The 27,214-nt window shown below is 38.8% G+C and overlaps 1 protein-coding gene across 2 annotated transcripts in view; it reads left to right on the top strand.

The window, feature by feature from the left end:
- LOC115336368 (activating transcription factor 7 interacting protein) overlaps positions 1-26,778 on the top strand; it is a 118,852-nt gene extending 92,074 nt beyond the window's left edge. Inside the window, exons 10-14 of one of the 2 annotated variants that reach the window (XM_030003208.2) lie at positions 7,569-7,647; positions 14,839-14,994; positions 15,950-16,135; positions 19,795-19,907; positions 21,346-26,778. In XM_030003208.2, the coding sequence (XP_029859068.1) occupies positions 7,569-7,647; positions 14,839-14,994; positions 15,950-16,135; positions 19,795-19,907; positions 21,346-21,762 (951 nt within the window). In that variant the 3' untranslated portion in view covers positions 21,763-26,778. Of the gene's footprint in view, positions 1-7,568; positions 7,648-14,835; positions 14,995-15,949; positions 16,136-19,794; positions 19,908-21,345 lie in introns of both variants that reach the window. The other variant, XM_030003207.2, reaches the window with a different exon arrangement.
- Positions 26,779-27,214: the final 436 nt, after the last annotated feature.

Here is a 27,214-nt window from a genome sequence, read left to right as displayed (position 1 = left end):
TACACAAGGGTTACTAAGACTGGTTATTCATTTTTTCTGTGCTTGCATTGTTCTTGTTCTGTAGGAGGTGTTGCACAGTACTAATTAAGGGTAAGGGGTACACAGCAATGTTGCAAATGCAATACATAAAATATCTGTTAATAGTGTTACACGAGTATGCAACCACACGCTATCAAAACATGTATTGCAGCCCTGTGAAATTTTGTTTGTGCAAACTACGATCTTGGTAAACTGCTAACTTCATTGCATTTTCATTTTCATTTTTATCTTGGTAAGAGATGACAAATACATTTGGTATACCTGGTCAAATAAATTTTCATGACAGCTTTATAAGGCTGGAATAATTACTTCAATTTTGTGGGAGTTACTGCATTGGAAAAAGTAACTGTTAAGGAGTGATAAGTCTGACATTGAAGCAGTTAGTGACTGAGATATGCTCAAAAATGTATTAAAAAAAATAATTTCCACAGCTGCTTAGACTGTGCTTGAAATCTGTAGTTTTGTATATGGGTGACTAAAATCGTAATATGGGCCTTATAATTATGCATACAAACACCATATCACCACCCTCCCCACACACACCCTGTCCCCAGAACATATTTTTAACATCACTTCCCATAATTTAAGATTGATTTTGCTATTATATAACGCCTTGGTGCGTCATGTATGATTGTGGTGGTGTGATGCTTCATGGATTGTCTGTTTTACAACCCTCAGAATTTTTTCTGTTTTGTTACTGTAGAAACTGTTGATAATAAAATTGTCTGCACTGTGTCAGTGTGCCACACATAATCTTCAGAATTTTGATCTTTAGTACCCTGGAATTAATTTTTATTTTGCGCTGTATTTTTTTGTTGTTGCATTTTTCTCCCTTCGTTTTTCACTTTTACGTACTGAAATGTTCCTTTATGAAAAGCAGGTGGCATTACAATGAATAGCATTGTTATCTCTATGTAATGAACCGTGGCGTTATATAATACCAAAACCTTTTTTAAATCATATATATCATATGTGAATACAGAAGTGCATATTCAAAACTTTCTTCAAAATACCAACATTTACCTTTTGGTTTTTCATGTGGTACAATACATGTGCGTGTTGGCGTGTGTATGTGTGCTGTTATACAAAATGATGCAACAGGTAGCATGTGCTGTTCAATTTGAGTTTTAGAGATTTCTTTCCCAGTTTTCTTCAGTAGTTTGCCATTGACATATATATGCTGTGATGATATAACTACTTTCTGTGTTAATCTCACTCTTGTAATTATGGTGGGAGATACCTCCTTTTCTCAACATATGTGCTTTGGCCTTTAAATTCAGTCTCCTTCCTTGTATTTGTTTTCCCCATGAAATGGGAATAGCTTTTTTCTTTACTCCCCCTCCCCCTTTTTTTTCTTTCCTTTCAAAATTACAAATGATGAATCAACCTAATTTGCAGCAGTGCTGATCTGAAAAAGTTGATGGATAGCAAAGCTAAAGTGATATTCTTTCTCCCACTAAAGTGTGTTTTACAACAGTGTGAAATGGTCTCAGCTTGTGGAAAAACATAAAAAGACAGTAGCCTGTCTCGATGTCCCTACTTTTCCAGAGGCAGATGAGGAAACTGCTTCAGAATCATTTCAACACCAGAGACAGCCCTTCCTTTTATTACGGGGCTGATTCCTTTCTGATTTCCCTTTATTAATTTACTATTGACTAGTGTGTAGGTTAATTATTAGATATTCCAATCAGTGGCATAGGGGATATAATGACAGTCTTCCAAAAGAAGGAAGTTCTTAACCATAAAGCATTTACATTAGTTTTATTGCAAATCTTAATTGTTACTTTAGATTCAGGTGACCCTGTTCACTGTATTTATGCATTTTTAACAAGTTCCAGGATTTTTATTACCTCTAAGAACTCTATTATACTTTTGTTATACTTCTTTTTTGAAATTTCTATAATACCTGTATGGCATTGGTTCTAAAAGTCACTGTATAATTGTTTTCTTCCTCAAGGAAAACTGTATTACAGCCACTTTTTCCTAGACTTCTTCCCATAAGTGTATCTTATTTGTCAGTACATCTGTTTCTCAGTGCTTTCTTTAATTGTTAAAAAGACTTTAGTGGTTGGGTTTGGAAGAAAGCAGATGTTATATTGTCAGGGTATATGCAGTGGAAAATGCATGAGATTCTGAGTATGGGTCACTTTTACCAATCCTTTTGTAGAAAACCCTGAATTGAAGTGTAATTACTGTAATATGAATAGAGACTTTATGTAAGAAATTAGTCTGGTTCTAGTAGTTTTCATGGTAAAAAAAAAAAATCTGAAAATGTTACTCAGAAGAATCAGTACTATAGATCACGTTTCAGCTAAAGTTTTGCAGCTAGTAGAACACTTAAAAATACCAATTTCTAACAGTAAGTGAGAAAAATACACAAGTCTGAATAGTTGCATTCATTTTATAAATACTTTTCATTATTTTATCTTCCATATGCACTATAAAGCAGTTTACGCTTAACTGATTAAGTGGTGTTTAGAGGAGGTTATGACCTAGCCTCTGTTTCAGGATTTGCCAGGTTTCACTCAGATATTTGAAAGCGAGAAGGATTTACTCTTTTGGTTTTGCCCCTCTTCTAGGGTCTTTCATTTGCTGCTTTCACAAGTTGTGTGCTTGGCATTAAAACACTTTTCCTTCACACTTGCCCAATTAGATGCTTGCCTGGGGCATTTGGCATGCAAAGAGAGCCCAGGGATAGTTATATAGTGGTAAATGTGGTAGGTGTGGACATGACACTGCAAACTGAAGAAGCTGGGGCAGAGGGCCTGCAATTTGACAAGATTTTCTTTCAAGAATGCACTTTCCAAAACAGATCAAGATTGTAAATGTGAAGTGCCTTCTCCTTGGCTGGCTGTTTCAGGAAAAACACACAACTCTGAATGAGAAGAGCAGAGTAGCATTACATCATTCTGTATTTGTGGTGGTGCATGCTTAGCTGCTGCTTGGCTTGTAATTCTCTTTTCCCCTGCTGCCTTTTTTCCTTGTGCTGCTTCCTTTTTTCACCTTTGTTTCTGCTCTTAATCATACCTTGCAATCCTCTTCCCCCACTTCACCTAGTGTTTTGCTTTTCCACTCTAAGTTATGTGCATCTTCTTGGGCTGGATCTGCATTAGAATTCGGTATGAAACGTTCAGTTACAGGACACTCGTTTTTGTGCAAAACATCTTAATTGCAAATGGAAGCTCACCAACCAGATGAAGAATAATGATGTGGCTATATTAAAATTAGGAAGTCAGGAAAGCATGCGGTCTTGTATTTTCCTTGCTTTCTTCCTAAATTTTTTTTCACGTTTATCTTCAAAACTGTGACATTTCAGAGTAGGATTTGTTAGGTTTAATTTTTAATTCCATTTTTAATTTATTCTTTTCATTGCATTGTCTTGTGTTAAGATTGATATACTCATGGCTGTTACGTGAAAGCAGAGAAAGATTTAAACTAAGGCAGCTCAGATATAGTTGTGGTTAACTGGATAGTTCACTTTGTGATGTTGCTGCTTCCAGGTTGTATAAAGCTACCTCATCAGCTATGAATAAAACACGTCCAAAATGGCAGCGTGAATGACAGTGTTTTGGAGGATTTCTACTTACTTGGAGTTTACAGTCATATACCTTAAGATATGTGAGCTGTTAAGAAGGATGGAAAAGGGAGTTTGGCAGTTTACATTTATTTTAAATCTCAATGTAAACTTTTTTCTGTTTGTTTACTAGAAACTACCCAGATGCTGTTGTAAATAATCAGATTTAAGTGCCACTTCTGGTCTGCTTGGAGACTGGTGCTCTGGTTCTGACAAATTATGAAACAGTGATTTGGGGTGTTGTGGTTTTGTTTGCTTTGGGTTTTTTGTAACTGTGATCTTTAAATAGATAGGGATCACTTTATGTTGCTGTGGTTGTTTTGTTTCTGTTCCAGCGTATTTAATATTCTAAGGCAACTGAATCTTCTGTTATTCAGACTTGCTAGGCAATATATGAACTAAAGCATGAGGCATATGTTTTGCGTTCTCATTAAATGGTGTTATTTCACTAGCATGACTGTGCTGATGAAAAGGTGTTATGATTGCATCATCTTGCTCATCTGCAGAGATCAGCTGCAGCAGGTTCAGGTTTTTGGCTTCCTGTTTTTGGAGAAAGCTGACAGCTAATAGCAGACCAGAATGTCTTGGCTTTGCTTTTCTGCATTACCAGTTTCTGCCCAAATGCTTTCTGAAATCTAATATTAGGAGCTGCTTCTCTTATTTCAGTTTTTGACATAAATGTGAATGTTGTTCACACATGACTGAAAGCCCAATGTCAGGCTTCCCTTTGCCTTCATCAGGGCTGCAAGCCTTCTTAGGCTGGTTTCTAATTTTGCCCAGAGCAGCACATCTGAATCTCCTCTCCTGATGTGCGACATGGCAGTCTTCTCCTCAGAATCCCATTCCCTTCTTTTTACAGAAGCAATAACAGTTGTCTCAAGCCTTTCCTCAAACATAGCTCTGTTATAAACTGGAGTTTTCACAAGTCCTTGTAGCAACAAAAATTTCCCTGAGAGAATTTCTGAGTAAAATAGTCATGATACTCAAAAGGGACGTTTTTATTTTCTTGATGGGTTGGGCACAGGATTTTCTGAAAATCATTTATTACTTGGTTTTGGCAGGGATGATTTCAAATGGTTCCATTTGTAGGCCTTAACCATTCAGGTGGTAAGTGACAACTCTCCAGAAGCATCTGGAATAGGGTGATAAAGCTCCTCTCTCAGATCATGGAGATGCTTAATTTCACCGTAAAAAAGTAGTGTGGACCAGTCTTCTAATACCCAATTCTCAGTTCTTCCTGAACCTCCTTTTCTTTCCTGGATTTGAGATACCTACAAGTATCTGAAGACTGTGTGCCAACACTACAGGATATAGAAATGGATACTCCTCCTCCTTTTGAATGTAGATAGATGCTCTGAATAGTCAAAATCCTGACCTTTATGGCAGGCATGATTAGAAGTCTATTCTGTGTGGGGTAACCTGCCTACACCATACTCGCCTAGGTAGGAAACACAATGTGCAGCATTTTCAGTGTTTCAGGTTTCCTTAAAATTTTCCCGTACCCCTAAATTTCATTCAAGGGAGATGCCTGGTCGGTGAACTAGGGGAATCTAGCTGGGGGCTCTGGGGAGTCAGGACTTCGGGGTGTGCTGTGTGCGGAGTACAGTATCTTCTTGGAGCAGCTGGGTTGTGTGCCCTGGAACCAGGGCTGGGGGATGTACCACAGACCACCATTCAAAATGCTGCCCTGCAGATCTGCTACTTCTAGTGCAGGTTGTGGAAAGAACCTAACTACTTAATGGAGAGTTCCTGTTGAGGAGATTGCTACCAGGGTTGTTTAGTAGAAAACTTTAAATAGCGTGGCTAACTACAAGATCTTTGCTCCTGAGAAGTGCGTGTATGAGACCTCGTCAGGTGATTGGATTTATCATTTAATAATTGCCTGTTTAACTAACTCAAGATTTTGGCCTTCCAGACACACCAAAATAAAAAAATGCATGCAGTGACACTTGCTGACTTGGAAGTTCAAAGAACTTTCTCAACTGGCACTGTTAAGTAGGGCTTCAAAACAGTTAGCTTTCATACAGAGTATTTTTCTAAGGATTTAGATTTCCTTGCAGAGGAAGAATTGAAAGGAAGTTACTTCAGACTAATGTATTTTACATTGGGGAGAAATGAATAGCTTTGTGTTAGTTTTTTCTTTCTCCAATTCCTTATAAATCTCCCCCTCCATTTTTCAGTCTGTTTTCTCCTGGCAGAGAGACATAGTTCAAAATGCACATCGTTGTCTGGGAAGATTATCAAGTTGGCATGAAATTCCTCTTGACGTTATGCTAATCCAGTAATCATTGATTATTTGAATGTGCCTTTTATCTTAAGCTTCAAGTGGGTAAATCAGCTCATCGAGAAAACTGAAGCTGGAAAGTCTTTGAAATAGAAATTTCTCAGCAGAAGAATTCCATGGTTAATAAATCTGAAAGATGTTTCTCTATGTATAGCAAAGACAGAGTCCCTATAGAGGTCTCTTCTATTGCCTGTGAACATAAGTAGTTAGGTATTTCTCACTAAAATTGTGTCTTGTAGGTTATTAGCAGAATTCTATCAATGGCAGCATCAGAACTTAAGGCAAGAAGAAAAGAGGTTGTAGTAATGCATAATGAAGAGATCAGTCACGTCAGGCACTCCAAATTCAGTGACCGATAATTTGCACGCAGCTTTTGTTTGTGTTTAGTAATCGTACAATACCTCTTTTCCCTCTCCTCAAAGCCTTGCCTGTGTGAGAATTGTCTTTAAGACCTCCTTAAAGGCTTAGTTTTACCCAGATGAAAGGTCATAGAGCAGATAATCTCAATGTTTAGGCTTTTTGCATCTGTCCCCATCTGACTGCACAGGAAAATCTCTCATCTTCCTAGGATTTATCATGTTGGTATTTGTACAGGGTATGTGGGGCTGATAACTCCTATGCTTTTTTCTATGTTAATTGTTCAGAGATTTTGATAATTATGTTGCTTTCCTAACCCTTTGTCTGTCCTAAGGAACCTGGTTTACTCTAATCCATAAATGGGTAGCAGTTCAGTCCAACAATAAATGATGACCTCTTCTACAAAACCAAGAAAAACCCCGATTTTTGCAGCAATTGACATCATTCAGGATTTTTTCTAGAAAGTATATTTAAAAACTCAGAATTATATAGGACCTCCCTCAATATTTTTTCCATCACCTAAAGGAAAATGCTGGTGGTCCCTCCAGTTTGAACAGCCAAGGGACAGCAATTGATCCAGACAATAAATCTTGTTTGATGGTCCTCTAGGTTTTTTTATAGCATTTAGCCTTCACAACAGCTTAAAAGATCCCTCTATCCTCTTTAGAGAGATGGTTACAAATGGCTTCATATGTAGCATAATAGAATGCTAAAATTTGTGATAACGGATAAAAATGCAGTAATGAAATTACTTTAAAAAGCTGGATAGAAGCGGAGTTTTCTGATGGCTTTTGATGACATGTTTTATAAGCATACAGGTTCCAGTGTAGCTTTCCCTTTTTCTTATTGTGAAGTCAGTTTCTTTATAGGCACATAGGCCAGGCTTTCTCAAGATAAGTAATGTATTGTCCTGGTGACTGTTCTGTCAAATGGTTATACTACTATAGAGGAAAGCACAGATTACAATCAGATTAAAATGTTAAGACTCATAATTGAAAGATACTCTATAACAACAAATTGTTATTTATTTACCTGTAAAATAATAATATGCTACTGGTCATCAGGTTTTTTTACTCCTTACAAAGCTAAAAATACTTTAATATTTGATATCGCAATACAATCACTTGGTTATTGCCTGTTTTTCAAGTCCTGGGAAATTTGTCTGAAATTTCCTCCTCCTGCTCATTTCATCAGTTCCTTTCTAATAAATGTATCAATTCTGAGACGTCTCCTCCTGAATGTTCAATTCGTATCCCTTTTCCACCTGTGTTCCCTGGATTTGCTTTTGCAAAATGAAGGAGTTTTGTCTTTCAGAGCACGAAGGTCACAGGAAGTGATTCAGGAGGTGTCATTGATCTTACACTGGATGAAGAGGATGATGGCTCTTCTCAAGGTAGGTGAAAAAGATTTTGCTAGCTGCAGGGGTAATTGAGCTACAAGTATTATTTCATCCCATGAATGACAGAAAGGAATAAACTTTCTGTTTCTGCTTAGCGTATTTTATTCCTTGGTGTTTCAGTTAAACAGGACTGTTGTTAGAGAATTCTGATAGGCATTAAATAAAAGGAATTCTACTTACTGTAGAACACTCTTTAAGATTTTTACCTTTCCCTTATTTTAAGCATTGCTGCTGTCTATGCTTAAATCTGTTAGGCTTGGGGAATAATTTGAGATTTTTGAGTCCTTTATTATATTTTGGAAAGTTCTCCAAGATCTGTTTCATTTTTCTGCTTACTGATTAATTAAAGACCTTTTGATTCTACAGTTGGTATTCAGGCATTAGATTATTACAGCTTCTAATATTTTGTTTCACTAAAAAACTTTGTGTGCAAGAGTTTAAATACCAAATGCAGTTCTCTTCTTTGCTTTGGGACGGTATGCCAAGATTAAGTATAGTTGTGGTCTTATATCCTTTGGCAGTTTGGATGCACTTCATCTTTTAAAAGAATACATTATTTTTATAAGTCTTGCGTAACTGTGGGCAGGTCTAATCATAATTAGCATTGGATTAGCAAAGAATTATAGTATTTCAGAGAAGTAGTAAGAGTCTATACTTAAGACCATGTATTGCACTGTCATCTTAACTGAAAAATTAATATTTCTACTATTAGATTAATAATGGTAATTTTTACCCATTATTAGGGGTAAAATGCCCCTGCACTGCATTCTGAAGACCAGCCACTAAGAAGTGTGATTCCTCTATACAACCTCCATAGCTATCTCTCTAGCTAGCGCGTTCCAAGTTCTACACGTACATTCTTAATAGGTTGACTTGCTCTGTGTTTGCATTACGCAAATGTAGAAAATCATATTGGTATGCGGTAGTATTTCTTTCAGTGAGGAAGAAATTAAATGGTACCACCAAACGGGTAATGCATGTGGTATACGAGTATTAGAGAAGCGTGATGCAATTCAGATAGATAGCTGACAGTCTGGTTCTTTTATCAGTAGAGGATATATGGTGGACACCGAATTGAGTATGAGCCAACAGTGTGTTCTCATTTAAATTTAAGTTAGTATTCCCCCCACACTGATGCTAGCGCAACCACACCTGAAATATGGTGTCCAATTTTGGGTCCCCCTTCCTTGAGTTTAGAAGAGTTGTAGTAGCACTGGAGAGGGCCTAATAGATGGTGTCAGGATGGTGGGGGGCCTGGAGTACATGACCAGTGAGAAGAGATCGACAAACCATGGCATGTTTGGCAAAGAGCAAACTGAGAGACAATGTAATAGCACCATAGAGCTGCTTGGAGGATAGTGTTGTGGTTTAACCCCAGCCAGCAACTAAGCACCACGCAGCTGGCCGCTCACTCACTCACACCACTCCCCGCAGTGGGATGGGGGGAGGTAATCGGGGGGGGGGGGGGGGGGGGAGTAAAACTCGTGGGTTGAGATAAAAACAGTTTAATAGGACAGAGGGGAAGAAAAAAAAATAATAATGTGACAGTAATAAAATAATTTAATAATAATAATAGGATTGGAATATACAAAACAAGTGATGCACAATGCAGTTGCTCACCATTCACCAACTGATGCCCAGCCAGTTCCCGAGCAGTGGCCCCCAGCCAGCTTTCCCCCCAGTTTATATACTGGGCATGACGTCACATGGCATGGAATAGCCCTTTGGCCAGTTGGGGTCAGCCCTGGCTGTGTCCCCTCCCAGCTTCTTGTGCCCCTCCAGCCTTCTTGCTGACTGGGCATGAGAAGCTGAAAAATCCTTTACTTAGTCTAAACTTAGTATAAATTGACTTAGTTATAAATACTTAGCAACAACTGAGAACACCAGCGTGTAATCAACATTCTTCTTGTACTAAACCCAAAACACAACACTATATCAGCTACTAGAAAGAAAATTAACTCTGTCCCAGCTGAAACCAGGATAGATAGTCACAAAGATGATGGAGCACAACTCTTCTCAGCAGTGCCAGATACATAGCAAGGGGCAGTGGCCATGAACTACAAGTTCAGGAGGTTCAAGTTGAGCTTGAGGGGAAAAGAAATCCCAGAAGCAAGGTAGTGCAGCACAGAGGGATGGTAGAAACTCCACTTTTGAATGTTCTCAAGATTCAGCTGGGCAAAACCGCAACTTACTTGAATTAGTGTTGGTGACAGTCCAGCTTCAACAAGAGGTTGGATTACACAGCCATCAGATGTCCTTTCCAGCCAGGATTTTGATGATTCTGTGAATCTCTTAGCTGAGTGTCAGAATAGCATAGGGAATCAAGTTTTTACCACTGTCATCTCTTCTGAGGGTTAGTTCTCAAAAACATAAGAAAGATGGTTGCACTTGGGCTGTGGAAATCTGTCAGGTAAGGTTAAGCTCCCCAGTCCTATTTAATGTCCTGTAAAAGATACCAACAGATCTAAATGGATTTATGGTATGTTTTAAAGTAGCATGTTGCAGTATTGTAATGTATTTCAGCTAATCTTTTTCTATCAAAAATAACATTTTTCAGAGAGTTTTTTCTTCCCTGATTGCATAAAGTATGTCTTCACCTCACAATTACCATAAAGGAGCAACACTGTGGTTGCATGTGCAACTGTAAGAATGCTTTTCTAAGTAGAAGTGCTAGCAGCCATGGCAGAGTTGCAGTTGCATTACAGTATAGTAACTTAATTCTTTCTCAGCTTCTTTTTGGGGGCTTGAGCCAGTTATCTAACAATTTTCTCCTGTGGGATATTCTGAGATTCTTTCCCCTTAGTTGTCAGGTTTTAGAAAATGGTCCTTTCATCAGGAAGAGGGTTAGTGGGGTACTTTCAGGCTGGGTTAGCTCCTGTATGTCTCTTCACCGCAGAGCAGAAGCCAGACACTCTCACTCATAGTCTGCAGCCTTGCAGATTAGTTTATGTTTAGAGTTCGTTATGTTTAGAGTCAGTATTTTTCATATAAGCTGTAGAAATGTATGGACTCAAACCCTAATAAAAGCTTGAGTTTCACCATATAGTGAAAACACACCTCTAGGATTTTGAGCAAGTTTCTTGGGAAGTAATTCATGTGTTCTGATAATAGCATTCAGGTTAAAAGCAGGAAGAGTACACTTCTGACAGCTTTTGCACAATCATATGCATGTATATACCTTTGGCCAAATATTTTTTCCGCTGCACTTTGTTTACAGCAAATGTGGAGCAAGTTTTAATTTGTTCTAGATTTATTGGTACACAACCTCAGGATAGAAAGTACCTCCAGCTTTATGGTGTTTACTGCAGTATGCTGGAATATCAGTTCAGTACTAATTCAAATAGAAGAGCGACACTTACATAGTGTTCCTGGAAACACTCAGATCCTGATTATTTTGTTTAAAGCGCTGTCACCTGCATACTAAGTAAACCTAATTCTGTTGCTTATAAAAGGCATTTAAATAGATGTTAATATCTGGAGAGAGATGTCTATTATGTGCTGCCCTTTAAATCTCTCCTGGTACAACTATGGTAGTATACAACTACAATGTGCGTCCTTGTTGGTTGAAATTACTAAAGAATTAGGTTGAAACTATGTTTTAATACTGTGGAGGATTTTTAAACTTGTTCATGTAATCTACTCTTCATGCCTTCCTTTTTCCAATGAAGTTTCCATTTGAATCAATAATTAATATCTGTAATACTGTATACCAAAGTATACATATAGGGTAAATTAGACTTAAATTTTAGGTTAACAACTATGGAATTTTTAGGTGTTTTGTGAGGATATTAAGCTGAAATCAGAGTTTCTGTATTGGGTCATGGAAGAGCAGACCTATATAGACTGTCATCAGGCCCAGTCTTCAGTCATGGTGGATAAACAAAACCCTGTGCATTATCTTTAAGGGCTAATCATGTTTTGAGGGTGGAAGATTTTTGTTTGGTTGGTTTTGGGGGAGGGGTTTGTGGGGTTTTTTGTTTTTGTTTTGTTTTGTTTTAGTGTCACCGTGACTAGGACCTCTAATCATGTGCTTGAGCCACTGGGTTTGGACACAGTACTCCTACAAACCAGAGTAGCTGTCCTTCAGCAGCTGTTGGTTTGGCATTTTGAAACCCCACTTTATTAACACAGAAACACCTGTCTCTAACTTCCAGCCCCTTTTTTACATACAGCAGTTTGCATTCAAATAGTGCTTCATGTAGGGGAAAAAAGTATTACCATCACACTGTGGAAACACTTGCCTCATGCAGCCTTGATTTGCATTTCCTCTCTTCTTTACTTTATTGGACAAGCAACGCACAGACATTCCATAATTAACAACATATGCCGGTTTTCCTGATCATCTTCACTGCCCCACACATGATTTCCCACATTAATAGTAGAAGTTCTTACCAATTCCTAAATGGGTGACGTTGTACTCTCTAGTGTCACCTTTTTTCTAGTTCTCAAGTCTTACCTTTGTTCCTGTGTGGTATTTTGGTCCACCTCCATACTGGTGGCAACTAAACATAGTGCACGCCTTCTGATATGTGCAAAAATTATTAATGAAAATGTTGGGTAACATTTGAGAAACAGTGTTGTTAATTTCTGTTCAGAACAATTGTTGTCATCCTTTTATCAAAGAATAATCTAGATACTTTTCTGTCTGCAAGTATCTTGCTGTACTTGTACAGTCCCCTTGCTGTCCCTTATATTAAATATCTGTGTAGAGCACTACATCAAATTATTTCATAAAAATACTAAAACAACTAATAGATTTAGCTGATACCTATCCCTAGTCTAAAGTGGATTTGTAATCTAAGCAAGCTACACAAGTGTACTCTTGATGTTCCACTTTTTTTTTTTTTTGCATTTATCTTTTTGTAGAAAAAATGATTAAATATATACAGCATCAGGTTTTTATTTCATAAGCTATTTTATCTGATTAACAAATCTATAGTTTTCTGGATCATTTTTTGTCTTATTCTTTAACAAGCGTATGGTCTATTTGCTGTTTTGTAACGACATTATACCACTTCTGAATTAGTATGCTGATTAAAAGTCCTTCCTGCTATAACTGCAGTGTTGTAGGCCCATTTTCTGGTATGGAAATTAGCCCCTATTCTTTTCCATTTTATGCTCATTTCCATAAATCAGATTGTTCTGTGTCCTCCAGGTCCACATTTTTAATGAATATGATCCTGTGTTCATTGAGCACTGGAACTGTTCCCGTATGACTTTTAACCTTAGTCCTGTGCTGACTATGCACTCAGTCTTCCTGTTTTCCTTGCTGATTTTTTACTTAAGTAGCTAAATTAGCCTTTCCTGTTTGTTTCCATTTATTTAGTGAAGTCTAGTTGGTTATCTTTCTTCGTTTCCTGTGGCTGGTGCAATTCTGACCTGGTTTCCAGCAACTGGAATCTCAGCAGGGCTCTTAATTTGTCAGGGAAAAATGCACGTGCTTCTGTGTGAGATTAAAAACAAAAGCAAAACCAAAAAAGCCCTCACATTGTCCAGACTGTCATTTTCACTTGAACTACATTCTTACAGCAGTAACGTATCTGGGTTTTTACTAGTTGGCTCATGAGCACTTCTTCTCTAGGTCATGACTAAGAACGCACTCGCATCACTTACATTATCCAGTGACAGTTGAAATGTGCATCAGTCTGTAAATATTCAAAGTAAACAGGTGTATGCATCTCTGTAAGAATCTCTTCAGAGTCAAATTATTTGTTGAACACTGGGGAATGTCTCATACTTATGGAAAATAAAAGAAGCTCGAACTAATCACAAGACCTATTAATGAAAGAGCAGGAAACATCTCACGTTTTGTTTTCAAAATGAGTATCCCTTTACTGCTCTTTGTATAGGCTTTGAAGAAAGAAGGAAAAGAAAATTATGTTTTCATCAAATGACTTCAGTGAAGTAGCTCAGCTATTCAGTCTACAGAAAGACAATATGGTCTGCAATTTATATTGTCTTTTATTTTTGAGGTCTTGTATTTAATTTATCATATAGCAGTTTGTGAAGGGTAGTGCTACTTCAAGCTACTAGTATCTGGTGTTAAAGACAGCTTGGTGAGACCATCAAAATAGTCTCCAACTGCTAAAAAACCCAACATTTTGAGCTACACTGCCATTAACCCTGTTCTTAATGCTTTGAAATCTAGTTAGTCTACTTAATTGATGGTTTCTAAATGTGTTTGTCAATATATTGTCAATACGTTTTCTCAAGAATAAAATACAAATTAACGTATCTTTTATATTGTGTGCTCTTTTACTAAATTAGTGGCTGCTGCATGTACAATTTTATTACGGCAAATCATTTTTTCATGAGTGCCCTTAAAACCTACTCTTTTATGTTGTGTCTTTTAGGTTTTGGTGGTGCAGTCTTTGCCCACTACTGCTGTAATCTAGCTGAAATATCCAGGCAAAAGCTTCTGAATTCTTCTTTATTCATATTGTGCAGAGGCTTGATTACATACAGACTTGCACTCAAATGAGTATTTTATGTTGTCACAAATACACTAAAGCAGCAAAAGATAACTGCTGTAGTAAATTACAGATACAGACACTATTTGTTACTTCTCACAAGTCAGTAAGTCATGTTGAGTAGGGTGTCAATGTGAGAAACAGCTTAAATTCTCTTTTTTACGTTTTCTATAAATAATAAAGTGATTCCCCTTTTTTAAGAAGATAGCATGAAAATTCAAAACGGCAACAAACAGGGCTGCCTAACAGACTGAACAAAGGGAAGAGTCAGCAAATAATAAAAGGATGTAAGCATCAAAGGTATGCAAGATTTATTTAGGGAGCTCTATCACTTTTTTGAAACAAATTGAGTACAGCAGTGTTTATGCCTTTTTAAGCTTTTAGGCTATTCTTTTTTTAGTAGAAACTTGTAAAGACTTTGGCATAGTGTTCCATTAAATTCAGGTTTCCAAATTATGCTGAAATACACAGACTTCATGGTGATGGAATGAAACGTTATGGAGTATGGGGAGAAAAAGATTGAGATGATGAAAGTGAGGGGAGTTGAATGAATTTTCTACAGTTTTGTTTGCTGAGTGAAAAGATCAAAGAAATGTCACACTAGGAAATATTCTTTGCTAATCTGTGAATGACAGGTGGAAAAAAGATTTTAAAACTCTGTGATGTTCTAATTTGTGTTTGCTATTGTCTATGACTTTATTTTGCTTTAAAGCAGACGGCAAGAAGCAGAACCAGACACCTGTTACAGGATTAAGCATATCCACCCAGCCCTTGGCTCGCCCCTTGCAGCCTTTGCAGCCAAACCCTGTGCAGCAGACAGGTGTGCCAACAAGTGGACCTTCCCAGACCACCATACATGTATTACCTACAGGTAACTAAATTTTACATCATTATGTAATGCAGTGACTGCTTTTTTTCTTAAACTGGACTCTTGTGTGTTCTACATCGTGCTAACCTTTTCAGGTGAACATTCAGAATGTTTGAATCACTTTTTAATCTTCATTCTAGTCAGTTTCCCATAACTTTTTTTTTTTTAAACTGATGAAGTGAAAGGGAAACATAGTCCTGTTGGTTTGGAAAGAATTCAGGATCAAATTAATTCTATGGAGAGGAAGAAATCATACTAAGGATGGTCACAGAAATTATTAAATATACTGTTGTTTGTAAAAGTGGGGGAGAAGAAACCTGTAGCAGTTGCATTATTTTAAGTAATGAGGAAAAAAAAATTTGCAACATCGCTCCTAGCTCTGTCCACCTGCACTTGGCAATTAATCCTTTTGGCAGAGTGAATGGCAAGGCTGACATGGAAGTTCCATCCCTAGTTAAATGTTATTTTGTCTGCAGTGTGATTTTTTTTTTTTTTTTTCCTAACATAAAGAAACATAGATCCTCTTTTTTTTTCCTTTATTTTACTCTCTTCTTCTGTAGATGATTGTTGAAGATTAGTTGGCATTGGCATTGTCTTATGACTGATCTGTTTTACAGGCTCTTTGGTGGTGGGTTTTATATTCTCCACAGCTGTGCTTACATTCAGGATGGGTTGGTTGGGGTTTTTTTGGGGGGGTGGGGGGAGTATTATGTTCATCTTTTCTGTTTGGAATTTGTATATATATTTGTGTTATTATTTCAGGTGAAAATTACTGTTTGTTTAGGCTGTTTTCTCTTTTCTTGGATTATCAAAAGCAGATAGAATTTCAGAGGCAGTTTTTATTTTGCATGGCTCAGATAAGTCAATTTTCCAAAGGAGGTGAGTATTCTGGAATAGGCATATCAGCTTAATGTCATGGAATTCAATTCTAGGTTATGCTCTGTCTGTCTTTTTCCAGCTCCGACAACAGTGAATGTAACTCATCGGCCAGTGACTCAAACTGCAGCGAAACTTCCTATACCAAGAGCCCCTGCTAACCATCAGGTGGTCTATACCACTCTTCCTGCACCACCAGCTCAGAATCCTGTAAGAGGAGCTGTAGTGCCAAGCCCAGGTTTAAGGCCAGTCAACCCACAGACTGGAGGTAGGGGATGCTTTCTTCCATGCACATTTTAGCATGACACAGCTTGATATGTTCTACCTGATGGATGTGGGGTTTGGTTTTTTGTTTTGGGTTTGTTGTTTGTTTACAATACTGTTCCAAATTATAGATGTTAGGTGTTTTTTCCAGCTTACAAACTTGAGAAAATCTCAGGCTATTAAGAAGTCATTCCCCCTGCAGCTATGTGAACAAGGAAAAACTGGATTTGGGTCATCTTAGGCACTAGCTCTGCCAATTAAGCATCTCTGGATGACATGCCCAATACTTTACAAGGTAGCAGAAGGTAATACGATGAGCACCACTGTTTGTAGAAAGATAGTTAGAGACCATTTTGTTATTATGGAGTAAGATTAAAACATACAAGTATGTAGTAAATCGTGTTTGATTTCCTGTCTAAAATTTACATCTGTATCAGGCATCCTAATGTAATTCCTTAACAATCTCTGATCTTCTGTGACCAGCAAATTTTCTTATTATCTCTAGGCCTGGACAGATGAAATTTCTCACCAAGTGTATTAGAAATTGATGCATGTTTGAGTTAACTTGACTAGAGGTTCTGAGTCATTTTCTGAAATGAGTAGTAGATGTCAAAAATAAAGACCTTAAAGTTAAATGATAGTTTATATTCTGTTACAAAGTGGTGGATCTTAACTGCCTTTTCTTAGCTCCCCATAATTTCTACACTATGGTTACCTTAACACCGTTATGTTAAACATAAATTTCCCTGTTCTAGTGCACTGAGTATGAGCCTACTTTTGTGATGTCCAGGTAGTGATTTTTTAGACACCATCTGAACACTCTCGGAACATTGCGTGCTTGAGCCACGTAAGACTGTACCTATGTAGGTTTGTACAGAAATAATTGATTCATTGTTCTGAAACAATAGGTTTTGGAAAGGAGAATATCCATGTGTGTTTGTAGCAATTTAATTCTAAGTATCTCTTGCAAGTGGATTCGGCTGCATTGTCATAGACTGTGAAAAATCAGCTGTGCTAGCTAAACAGAAGTCGATCAGACAGTTCTTGAGCGCTCTCTATGAAATGTCAGGTTGTGAGGAAATTGCTGTTCTTTTCAGAATACTTGTTCATATTCCTTCTTACACTCTTGTGCCATGTGCATTTGAGTTCAGGTTCTTCTGACCAACAGTATCTCTTGAGGGGCATGTCTGTATCTTGTGTTCCTGTTAGCAAAAGGCCATAAAAGGTAACCTCATAACCTCATAACCAAGGTAACCTCAGCCCACACTTAGTTTTCTTCATCATTACCCTTAGCTACAAGTTAGATGTGTGATCTGTCTGTTGTTTTGGAAGGAGTTTTCAGTACTTAACCGTGCATTCACTTATGTTAATTATTTTTAGTAGTATTTTCTTCTTTTGTACCAAAATACAAAAAATTTTGTCAGAATTTACTTCCTAGAGCAGTTACTGTGACTAAATACGCATCACTACTATTAATATCTACAGAATACCTTTCAGTGTTAGACATGCAAGATAATTAATGTGTTGTTGAAGAACACATAATAGGTAATACACTATTTTAAGACCCTTTCTAGGAGAACTCAATCAAGTAGGGAATCGATAAGTTTTCCAGGCAAGGTCATCCAAAAACAGGTCTCTGTGTAATGTGCTTCTGACCTGATGGTCCAGTGATACAATTAAAGCTTATCCTTAGTTGTCTGCTTACAAATTCTCAGAAATCAAGGCAGGTTTCCACCAAAATAATTAGGATTCAGCTTGACCAGACCCTGAATAACCTAATCTAAGAGCATTCTTTCAACAGAAGGTTGGGCCAGATCATCTCCAGCGGTCCCTTCAAACCTGGACTTTTCTGCGCTTCTGTTAGAGGCAGTTCTGTTACTCTGGCTTGAAAAGTATGTCTGTGTATTATACAGTACTATTGTCTGACAAGCCACATAAGACGTAAGAAAATGGTGGTTCCTCCATAGCATTGTGCATTCCCTGTACCTCAGGACAAGGAAGCCGGATGGTTAGCGTAAGTAGATAAAAGACCAGTTTACTTAGAATACACATTATTTCAAGGCTTCAGATTTGCATACCAGGTAGATAGGTTTCATGTACTGTTAACGAAAAAGCAGTTGTGTTTCTTGATCCCTATTAGTTGTCACAAGTTTTTTCTTATAGTCCACTCTGTATTTTTCACCGTGTTACACAGTTTTCAGAAATGCTGCTACTGATGTGTATTGGTTTATATTGTCATTGAAACAGTCTTTAGTGTCTTACTCTTCAGGAGTAAGATCTCTGCACTTTGTCTTTGAAAGATTAACTGTGAGAACTCATCCGAAGTGGTCTCAAATTGTAGTTTTGTACTTCTACGTCAACTAAGTAGTATGCCTACCTAGAAATAATGCTAAATTTGTATCTTATATCTTATTAAGGCATTTCTGTCCATCTTTCTTCAGATTTTTGTAAATTCCTGAGGTAGAATGACAGTCATGCTAAAGCAGCATATCTGATTGGATTCTCATAGATGAGAAGCAGCCACTTCAGGTGACAGTTTATCCTACAGGAGTTTGCACAGCTTCATTAGCTTCTTAGATAGATGTGCCAATAGGAAAAAGATGTGAAGCAGCTACCTAGGGTTCAGCACTTTTATTATAAAAGCATTAAGATTTAGCATTCTGAGCTCCCTGCCTCAGACTCACAGATTACATAGACTTCTGGTACTCATCACCTATGATCATAGTTTGATGACTGTTTATAATAGAGAAGAAATTACCGTACAGTAGCTGTGGTTTTCTGACATGTGTCACTCTGCAAGCTTCACTTCTGAAGTACTAGAATGCTTCGATCTCATACAAGTGTGGAACTAGGGGGCGGTGAAGATTGCCCCAGATCTTGTATTTCTAGATAGAAATAGAGGGACACCCTAGGCAACCCATAACGATGAGCAAAAGCTTTGAGCTCACAGAACATACGTGTTCCAACCGTAAACAGACAAAATGCTACTTAAGAGAGTGAGATGTAGTATAAAATGAATGAAAACTTGGTAGTTTGCAAGAGTTCTTGATAATATTATCTTGATATGCAAGAGATCTTGATATCTACAAGGCTATAAAACTACCTAGTTTATTCCTACCAGTCAGGTCAGTTTGCTGTGGCAAAGAATGAAATGGGAATGCTTGTGAGTAACATCCATTGTGGTGTCCATTCTATGAGGGAGGACAAGTTTCTTGGACAGTCACTTACCTTTTTTTGTTTTCAGTGCCATCCATAGCACAGCCTTCTGGCATTTGAATACTGAGTGGATATAATTCTGCTGCAGCAGCACTTTTGTTTTCCTTTCTGAATCCCAAAGTGGTGCAATTTTTGTTTTCATACTTAAGCTCCCTGTATCTCCCACACTTCCCCTCCCCACCCATTTCTTTCATGCTACAAATTATTAAAACATCATCCTGTCCCCTCCGCAGACATAAGCACTCACTCTTTCACTTTGACAGCTTCAGAGGATAGGAGTTGGTTTTGTTGTTGTGCAGTATTTCATCAGTGTGCTGGCAGTTTGAGGAGACCACGTCAGTTTGAAATTTGGTGTCATCCAGATGAACCAAGGAGTTGGTCTTCCAGTGTTCTGTTTAGCTGATTTTAAGTATTGAATACTGAAAGTATTCATTGTGCTTCTTATAGGTATGACAGTACGAATGCCTCAGACAACTGCATATGTTGTGAACAATGGACTAACTCTTGGATCTGGAGCACCTCAACTTACAGTGCATCATCGACCACCGCAAGTGCATGCTGTGAGTATTCCTTTTGAAATTGCTTAATGCAATTTACAGGCTTGTCTCTGCATTGATGTCTTTCAGATCACTTAGTGTGAACTGCAGAATAGTGAAATGCCTTGTAGACACTTTGCAGCCAGTTCACGTGCATAGCACCACCCTATCACCTGCAGCAACTTCTGCCAAGAACGGTAAAAGCTATGCGATCTGTTAGCTTACCCCAGAGTTCTCCAGATCACCAGTAGCACATGTTGAAAAATGGTGCATGAATTTTCTGCAGCTGACTTGTGGAGTCAAGGGTACAGAAGAACTGCCACTAAAAAGTTTAGTCATGGTTTGCCTATGAATTGGATGACCAGTTCCTCAGTATAGCTGTTTGCAAAACTGAGGTAGGAGAACAAGATACAGACAAGACCCTCAAGGTTGCCAACTCCCAAATTTCAGAGGGCTTTTTATCATTGTTGGGGGTGATTACTTCTGCATCACGTCAAACCCCTTTTCCTAAGTATTTGAGAATTTACTTTGACTCATTTCCTATGGTTTTGTTGTTGAGACTGAACCAAATACATTGCCTGTATGCTCACTGTTGGGCAGTCACATTATTTGTGGTGTCCTGAAATGGTAAATCTGTTACCAACAAGGTGGCTCACCATTCTTTCAATCCAGACACCATTAAACTTAATGCATTCCCCAGTGATAAATAATGAGAATAAATCAAGCCAATATCACACAGAACACTTAAGATGACAAAAACTACCCCAGATTCCAACCTGAAAGGCCCCTGGCTTGAAGAATAACAAAATTTTGTACTCATTGTAACCACATTCCTAAATTCATCTTAACTAACATAAATGAGAGACCTAGGACTGTTTCTGTGGTGTAAAAAAAAAAAAAAAAATCAATGGAAAGCCACATTTGTGCCAAAATTTTTTGGAAACTGAGGCTGAGCTTTTGTAATCAATTTAAGGTAATAAAATCCATGTGGCACTGTTATACATACTTCCTTTTGTGACTGAAAACCTGCCTGTTGAAAAGATGATGAGTTGTCAGCTTAAATCCACTGCCTGGGGTGTTTTGGGTAATGTGGGAACAGCCGCTCAAAATGTAGATTAGCCCAAAGTCATTGTGAACCTGCCTGCTCAGCCTTGGTAAAGGGCACAGTGTTCAGTCCATCACCTCTTGGGTGGGAAGCAAAGAGGATATAGGCAAATAATTGTGGCAACGATCATCTGTAGAGCTAGGAATTTATATGCAAATAAGAACTGATGGCATTCTTGGTCCCACCCCTTCTCAACATTTGCTGCTGCTCTCTTGCCTCTGCACACAGGACTTAGAGTTGTGGTAGTTGGGTAATTGCAGGCTCATTTGCTTCCATTTGCCTGGGGAATGATGAATTAAAGCTGCCTTCCACTGATGTAGATTCTGACCTTTCCCTTACTGCTCTTACATTGCTTAGGAGCCACCACGCCCTGTACATCCTGCCCCACTCCCAGAGGCACCACAGCCACCACGGCTGCCCCCTGAAGCTGCCAACACTTCTCTGCCTCAAAAGCCCCAGCTGAAGCTGGCACGGGTACAGAGCCAGAATGGTATTGTGCTGTCGTGGAGTGTTATGGAGGTGGACCGGAGCTGTGCCGCTGTGGACAGTTACCATCTCTACGCCTACCACGAGGACCCGAGTGCCACTATGCCCTCCCAGTGGAAGAAGATAGGGGAAGTGAAGGCCCTCCCGCTACCTATGGCATGCACTCTTACACAGTTTGTGTCTGGCAGCAAATACTACTTTGCAGTCCGGGCTAAGGACATCTATGGACGTTTTGGACCCTTCTGTGACCCCCAGTCCACAGATGTGATCTCTTCCCAGAGCAGTTAAACTAGAGATCTTTGGAGCCTTTAAACCTGTCCTACTACCAAGAATTACCCCAGTTTTGGGGGGCTGATCCAATGCATGAAATTCACTTTTAAATCCACTCTCTGCAGGATTATTTTAGGCAGTCGTGTGATACACTACATGCATTCAGAACCAAAAGAAAAATAAAGTCTGACCTGCAGCAAGAGAGCCTGTTTCTTCTGGATAGCTCAAGTCATGGGCCGCTTGAAAATTTCACTTTCCTTTCCATGACAGCTGTTCCACCTAGATACCTACCTACCCTTTATCCAAGGGCACCCTGGATGCCTGGGATTCTGCTTCAGAGTGGGAACAAAATAATAAATTACAGTTTGTCTGAAGCAAAACATACACATCTGTAATATCTATCAAGGCACTAACATGAGGGCAAGAACCTCTTGCCCCCCACCGCTCTGTGAGCATGCTGTGATATGTGGGGTGATTCAAGGTCTCACTTTTGTACTGGAAGATTGAGTGGTCTGGTCTTATTTTACAAACTGTAATGAGGTCTCTGAGGGGAGGGAAGGGAACTTGACTCTGGCCAGGGAACCAATATGTGTGTGAATTTGGAGGTGGGGGAAAAAAATAAATCACCCCACTACCTCCTACCTCTCCTAACTAAGAATGCTCTTCTACTTTCACCGTCCTCACCCACTCACACCGGGAGCATTCCCAGGTCAGATCTGAAACTGGATTGTAGAGACTGCATTCACACCTCTCTTGTTCAGATAATTTCTCTGCCCCTCCCCTCATACATCCAGCCCTATTTTTTAGATTTATTTTGTGCCTTAAATAATAATTTCAGAAATAAAATGTAGCCAGATACCTTGTGGTGTTCTTTTATTTGCTTGGAGTTGTTTTTCCCTTTACCCTTGAGCCTTTCATTACTGCTTCTCATTTTCCTGGCCTGCAGTAATTATTATTTCTGTAAAGACCGGGGAGTGTACATCCTGCTGATGCTGAATTTGTTTTTGTCTGCAGTATCATTCAACCCTTTCCTCACTATAATTCTTGAGTGGTTGTTTTTGTCCTGTCAAGAATATTAGAGTATACAGACAGTATTTTCCACCAGAGCCTTTCACTGTTCTTTTGGGAAAGCTGTATGCTGCAGTTCAGCCAAAGAAGAAACCTCTGTGGTGTGGCACCATGAAAGCTTCTAGCTGTTTGCACTGAGTTTGGATGTTCAGTTAGTACAAAAAGGTAAGAAGTTGGCTTCCCAGTCCTCTCTCTCATCACCTGCCTGCCTCTGCAGAAAGCTAACGCACCCAAAGCAGTTTAGGAGTTGTTTTAGACACTGGCCTAAAACTTGTGAGCAATTGCAAATGTTAATAGATGCTTTCACGATGCTTCTGAGCTGAGAAAAGAAATGGGTGCATCTGCCCCACTGTTGTTGACATGTTAATCTTGCTTTTTGCAGAACCAAATTGTAATGCACCTGGACAAGAAGGTATATGTAAGTTGTTTATTTGGGCACTTTTCTGTCTCATTCCTGCCCAGCAGAACCAAACAGTGGATTTAGAAAGGAAAGAGTCTTTTTTTTTAAATCCACTTCACCATGTAGCAAAGCTGTAGAAGATTACATTTTTTAATTTCAGTGCCCTCATTCTTAAAACCAACATTTTTAAACGTAAAGCAAGGTCAGAAAGGGCAGGAAAAATCAAATCCCAAAACATGCTGGTGAAATATGCTATGAGATTATGGGTTCTTTAGTTGTGTTCCCTTCGACAGCTTTTACAGTGAAAGAAACTGCATTGTAGACTTTTGTCTATACTATTTTACTGCACTCCTTCATGTAGCTGGGATTGTCACTTCTATCAGGTGAGTAACAAATATTCTCTGTATGGAAACTTGCATTTAAAGTATAGCAGTTTTATTGATTTGGGCAAGCAAAAATTCTGTCTAAATCCAAGTTATCATGAGAGAAGGTTCACACAATCTCATGTATGAACAATGTGTAACCTTTCCTTTGAGTAACAGTTGTCCCTGTATTACTGGTGCCAATAATCAATAATGCCTTGAATTTTTCTATGTTTCATTAAATGTTCTGACTGCCTATTTCAAGGAATAATTACTTAATAATGCATTTAGCCTACTTATGGAAAGTTGGGTCCTTACAAAGCCAGCTCTGTAGTAGAGGTTAGAGCAGTTCATTCCAGTTGATGGCTGTCAAGTCCTCCTTGGGCAATTTTTTTAATGTGTCTTTGAGGTGGTACCAAAGGGCCATTGGCCATATCAGTACAATGAGGTTTTATAGTTTGAAAGTTAAAATAAACATAAGAATACAACCTAGAATTTATGCTGCTTATTTAACTGTGATTCCAGCCCAAACTTACATGAGCTTTTCTACAGTTTGTGCCTGTGTTTAGGTCACGATTGTTCTTAGCTTTGTCTTGCTTGGGATAGGTGGGGGGTGAGAGTCCTGTGTTAGAATGTTTTTCTTTCCTCCAATGGAGGTATTATTGGGGATGGTCTGATACTGTTTGGAGGTTTTGTGGGCTGTATCTTTAGAGAAAGAAGACTCATCTTTATTTACTAAAGAAAGATGTAGTTCTCAACTGAACTGATTGTAAAAACTGGCTTCTGGATTAATAGATCCATTTCTGCTATGTATGGCAGAGTGCAGTTGCTTTTTTGTGAATAGATTAAAGAAGCTAGCTACTGTTCGTTGACTGAAGCCATGGCAGCTGTGGGGTGAAAGCTGACTTCTCTTTTGTTTCATCCCAGCAGAGCTCTTAAAGGTCCAATTTCAGGGTCTTAAGCAAGTGGTGGGGGCAAAGTATGTGATAAAGCATGGCTTGGCTTTCAAATGCCTAGCTCGGTTTGGAGACCTTACAGGTAGCTGGTCCTTAAATCACTGACACACAAAGAGAGAACTCTGCCATTTCTGCGAAATCATTTTCATGGTGGAGCAGATCTCTGCAGTGAGTATTCACCCCTTATACTAACAAATGGGAGTATTGCTTAATTCCTTAACTCATGGTGCTTTTCCCTGTGTTGTGGGGTGGCTGGTTATTTTATTAAGCTTTACCTCCCAGAAACAATAAAACTATTGAGAAACTAAATTTCTGCTAGCAACAAACGTTCAGAAATAATTTATTTCATTTAATAGACTTTATTTGAATGTATTACCAAAATACCTGAGAACATTCAGTACAGGTCTGTTAACACCATGCTTCTAGACTGGGCTCGTCATAAAAGCGTTAGTTGCTGGAGGCTTCTAATAATCCACTTGTTGAGATTTTTCGCATATTTAAATTTAGGTGGAAGGGTTGGTTTTAGTTTCTTCTCTGCACTTCATGCAAGTTTTTCCATCTTATTTTCAGTAGCCTGGTATGAAGCTGTTCCTGACTTAGTGTTTTGCTGTTGCCACTGGGTACTTCACATTTCAGCAGTACCACCTTGGATCTAGTTCCCTGTGTTTTAGCAAACGTGGTACTGATTCTCCAGCTGTGTTTTCCATCCCCATTTACTTTCTGGTTTGTTCTAGGTTTGGTTTGTTTTCTCTGTGTGATACAAGGGCATCTGGATGTCCAGGTTGAAAGTAACTTGAGTTAGTTCAGTTTCTGGTTGGAGAGGAGCCCTGCTGGGGAGTGCTGATGGCAAAATGCCATTCCTTTCCATTGCATTCCTCCTAGTTACAGCTTCACAGGCCTCCTTTATTTCAGTATATGTTTAAAAACGCTTTATTGGATTCAAATAACTAAACCCTAGGAAGGGGGGCAGACTGTAGGTATAGCATCTCTACTGCATCTGCAGTGGCAGCTTCAGAAAAGATGAGGGTGCAGAGGCAGGTTCCCCTCAGCCTGTATTTATTTCCATGCTTCCCTGGGAGTAGCAGTTGGTCTTAGACTTTCCTCTTCCAAATTATTTGTGCTACCATTGGCCACGCTAGATCACTGAGCACAAGCGCTGAGACACTCGCCCATCCCAAGGTTTTTAGCACAAGGCTGGAAATGCCCATGGTGTCTTCCCTGTAAAAATAAGGGGTCTTACCCTGCTTCCTTTGAAAACAACGGCAAAATCCCTCATGCCTTCAGTGGGAGCACGATTGGACCCAACAGTAGAATCTGAGCACTGTTTTGTACTGTAACAAAAATAGTCACTTCAGCCCTTCCTTGATGCTGTTTGTCTTAAATGTCCAATAAATTAGAATCTGTATTCTATGTAGGGACAGGTAAATCTCTTCCTGCTCCCCAAACAGCCATTCCCCAGTATTTAGAGTATTGCATACACTGTACAAAATGAAGCTCTGTGATTCTGTCATCTTATAAACTCTTGAGTATTTTCATTTAGTCAAAAATATCTATCCAGATTTTTTAAACAGAAGCTTGATATATTAAATATATATTTTTTTAATTTGTTGGTTTGGGTAGGGGTGGGCATTGTATGAAAACACTGGAGGAAGAGGAGTTCAAATGACACTGAGCCAGCCCTGCCACCAAAATCTGTATTCCCTTCCAAATACCTTCTGAGGGGAGAAAGAAAAAAAATAAGGATAGCTAAGAGAAAGCAAATGAATTAAGCTTTTCATCCGTTCTAAGTACCTGTTAAAAAAAGCATCTTTATTTCTCATTGTCATTATGCAGGCTGAGCATTCTTTTTTTTCTCATATATATATATATATATATACACACACACGTACATATATATATTTGAAGTGCTGTCTTAATTTAATGGGGTATAGCTGTAAATGAGATAACTGGGTAGTAGCTGTTTGGGGAGTCTTGTTCAGCTTTAGTGATTTATTGGCTATTGGGAGTCAAACATGCACAATCCTTTGTTAGGAAACTCAGAATCTGATTTCTTGTTTTGGTTTACAGCTGGACTTGTAAATACAAAAAAAATGTAGGACTGATTTAATGTCCAATTTAAACTGGGCAGTTGCAAGCTCCCCCTTTTTGTATGTACTGTAGATTAGCGTGTGTGTCTGTGTTAACTGTAGTGGGGTTTTGTCTGATAAGCCTGAAATTTCTACTTTGAAATAAACTACTGGGTTTTTAACATTTTGAGTCATCTGTGTGCTTAGTTCCAGATGTTGCAGGAGACGACTCTTTCAAAAAGAGCCCAGTGCGTGCTCTTCCTCTTCAGAAGTGTTGCCACCTTGCTCAAGTAATGTGAGCGGCAATTCCCAGAAAGTCAACTGCATGATGCTGCCTCTCAGCCATTTGTACAGCCTCAGCCCTCACAGCCATCTCACTGTCATGTTGCACTTCCACAGCTGAGGGAGCAGGCGAAGAGGTCACTGAACAACAGCATGGGCTCTCAACTAGTGACATTCCTGGATGAGAGGCAATTTACAGAACATCTCAAAGGCACTGCTCAGATAAAAGACATCAAGCCAGCACTGAGATAAGGCCACCATGGCCCAAAGCAGCCACCTGGCTTGGCTCAGCCCTGGAAGCAGGTCCGATGGTGCTATTAGGGATAGATCACTCTG

Source organism: Aquila chrysaetos, chromosome 26, assembly GCF_900496995.4.
Source record: "Aquila chrysaetos chrysaetos chromosome 26, bAquChr1.4, whole genome shotgun sequence".
In the NCBI taxonomy this organism is placed as follows: domain Eukaryota; kingdom Metazoa; phylum Chordata; class Aves; order Accipitriformes; family Accipitridae; genus Aquila; species Aquila chrysaetos.
Note: the sequence above shows the minus strand (reverse complement) of the source record. Positions and strands in the feature narration are given on the sequence as shown.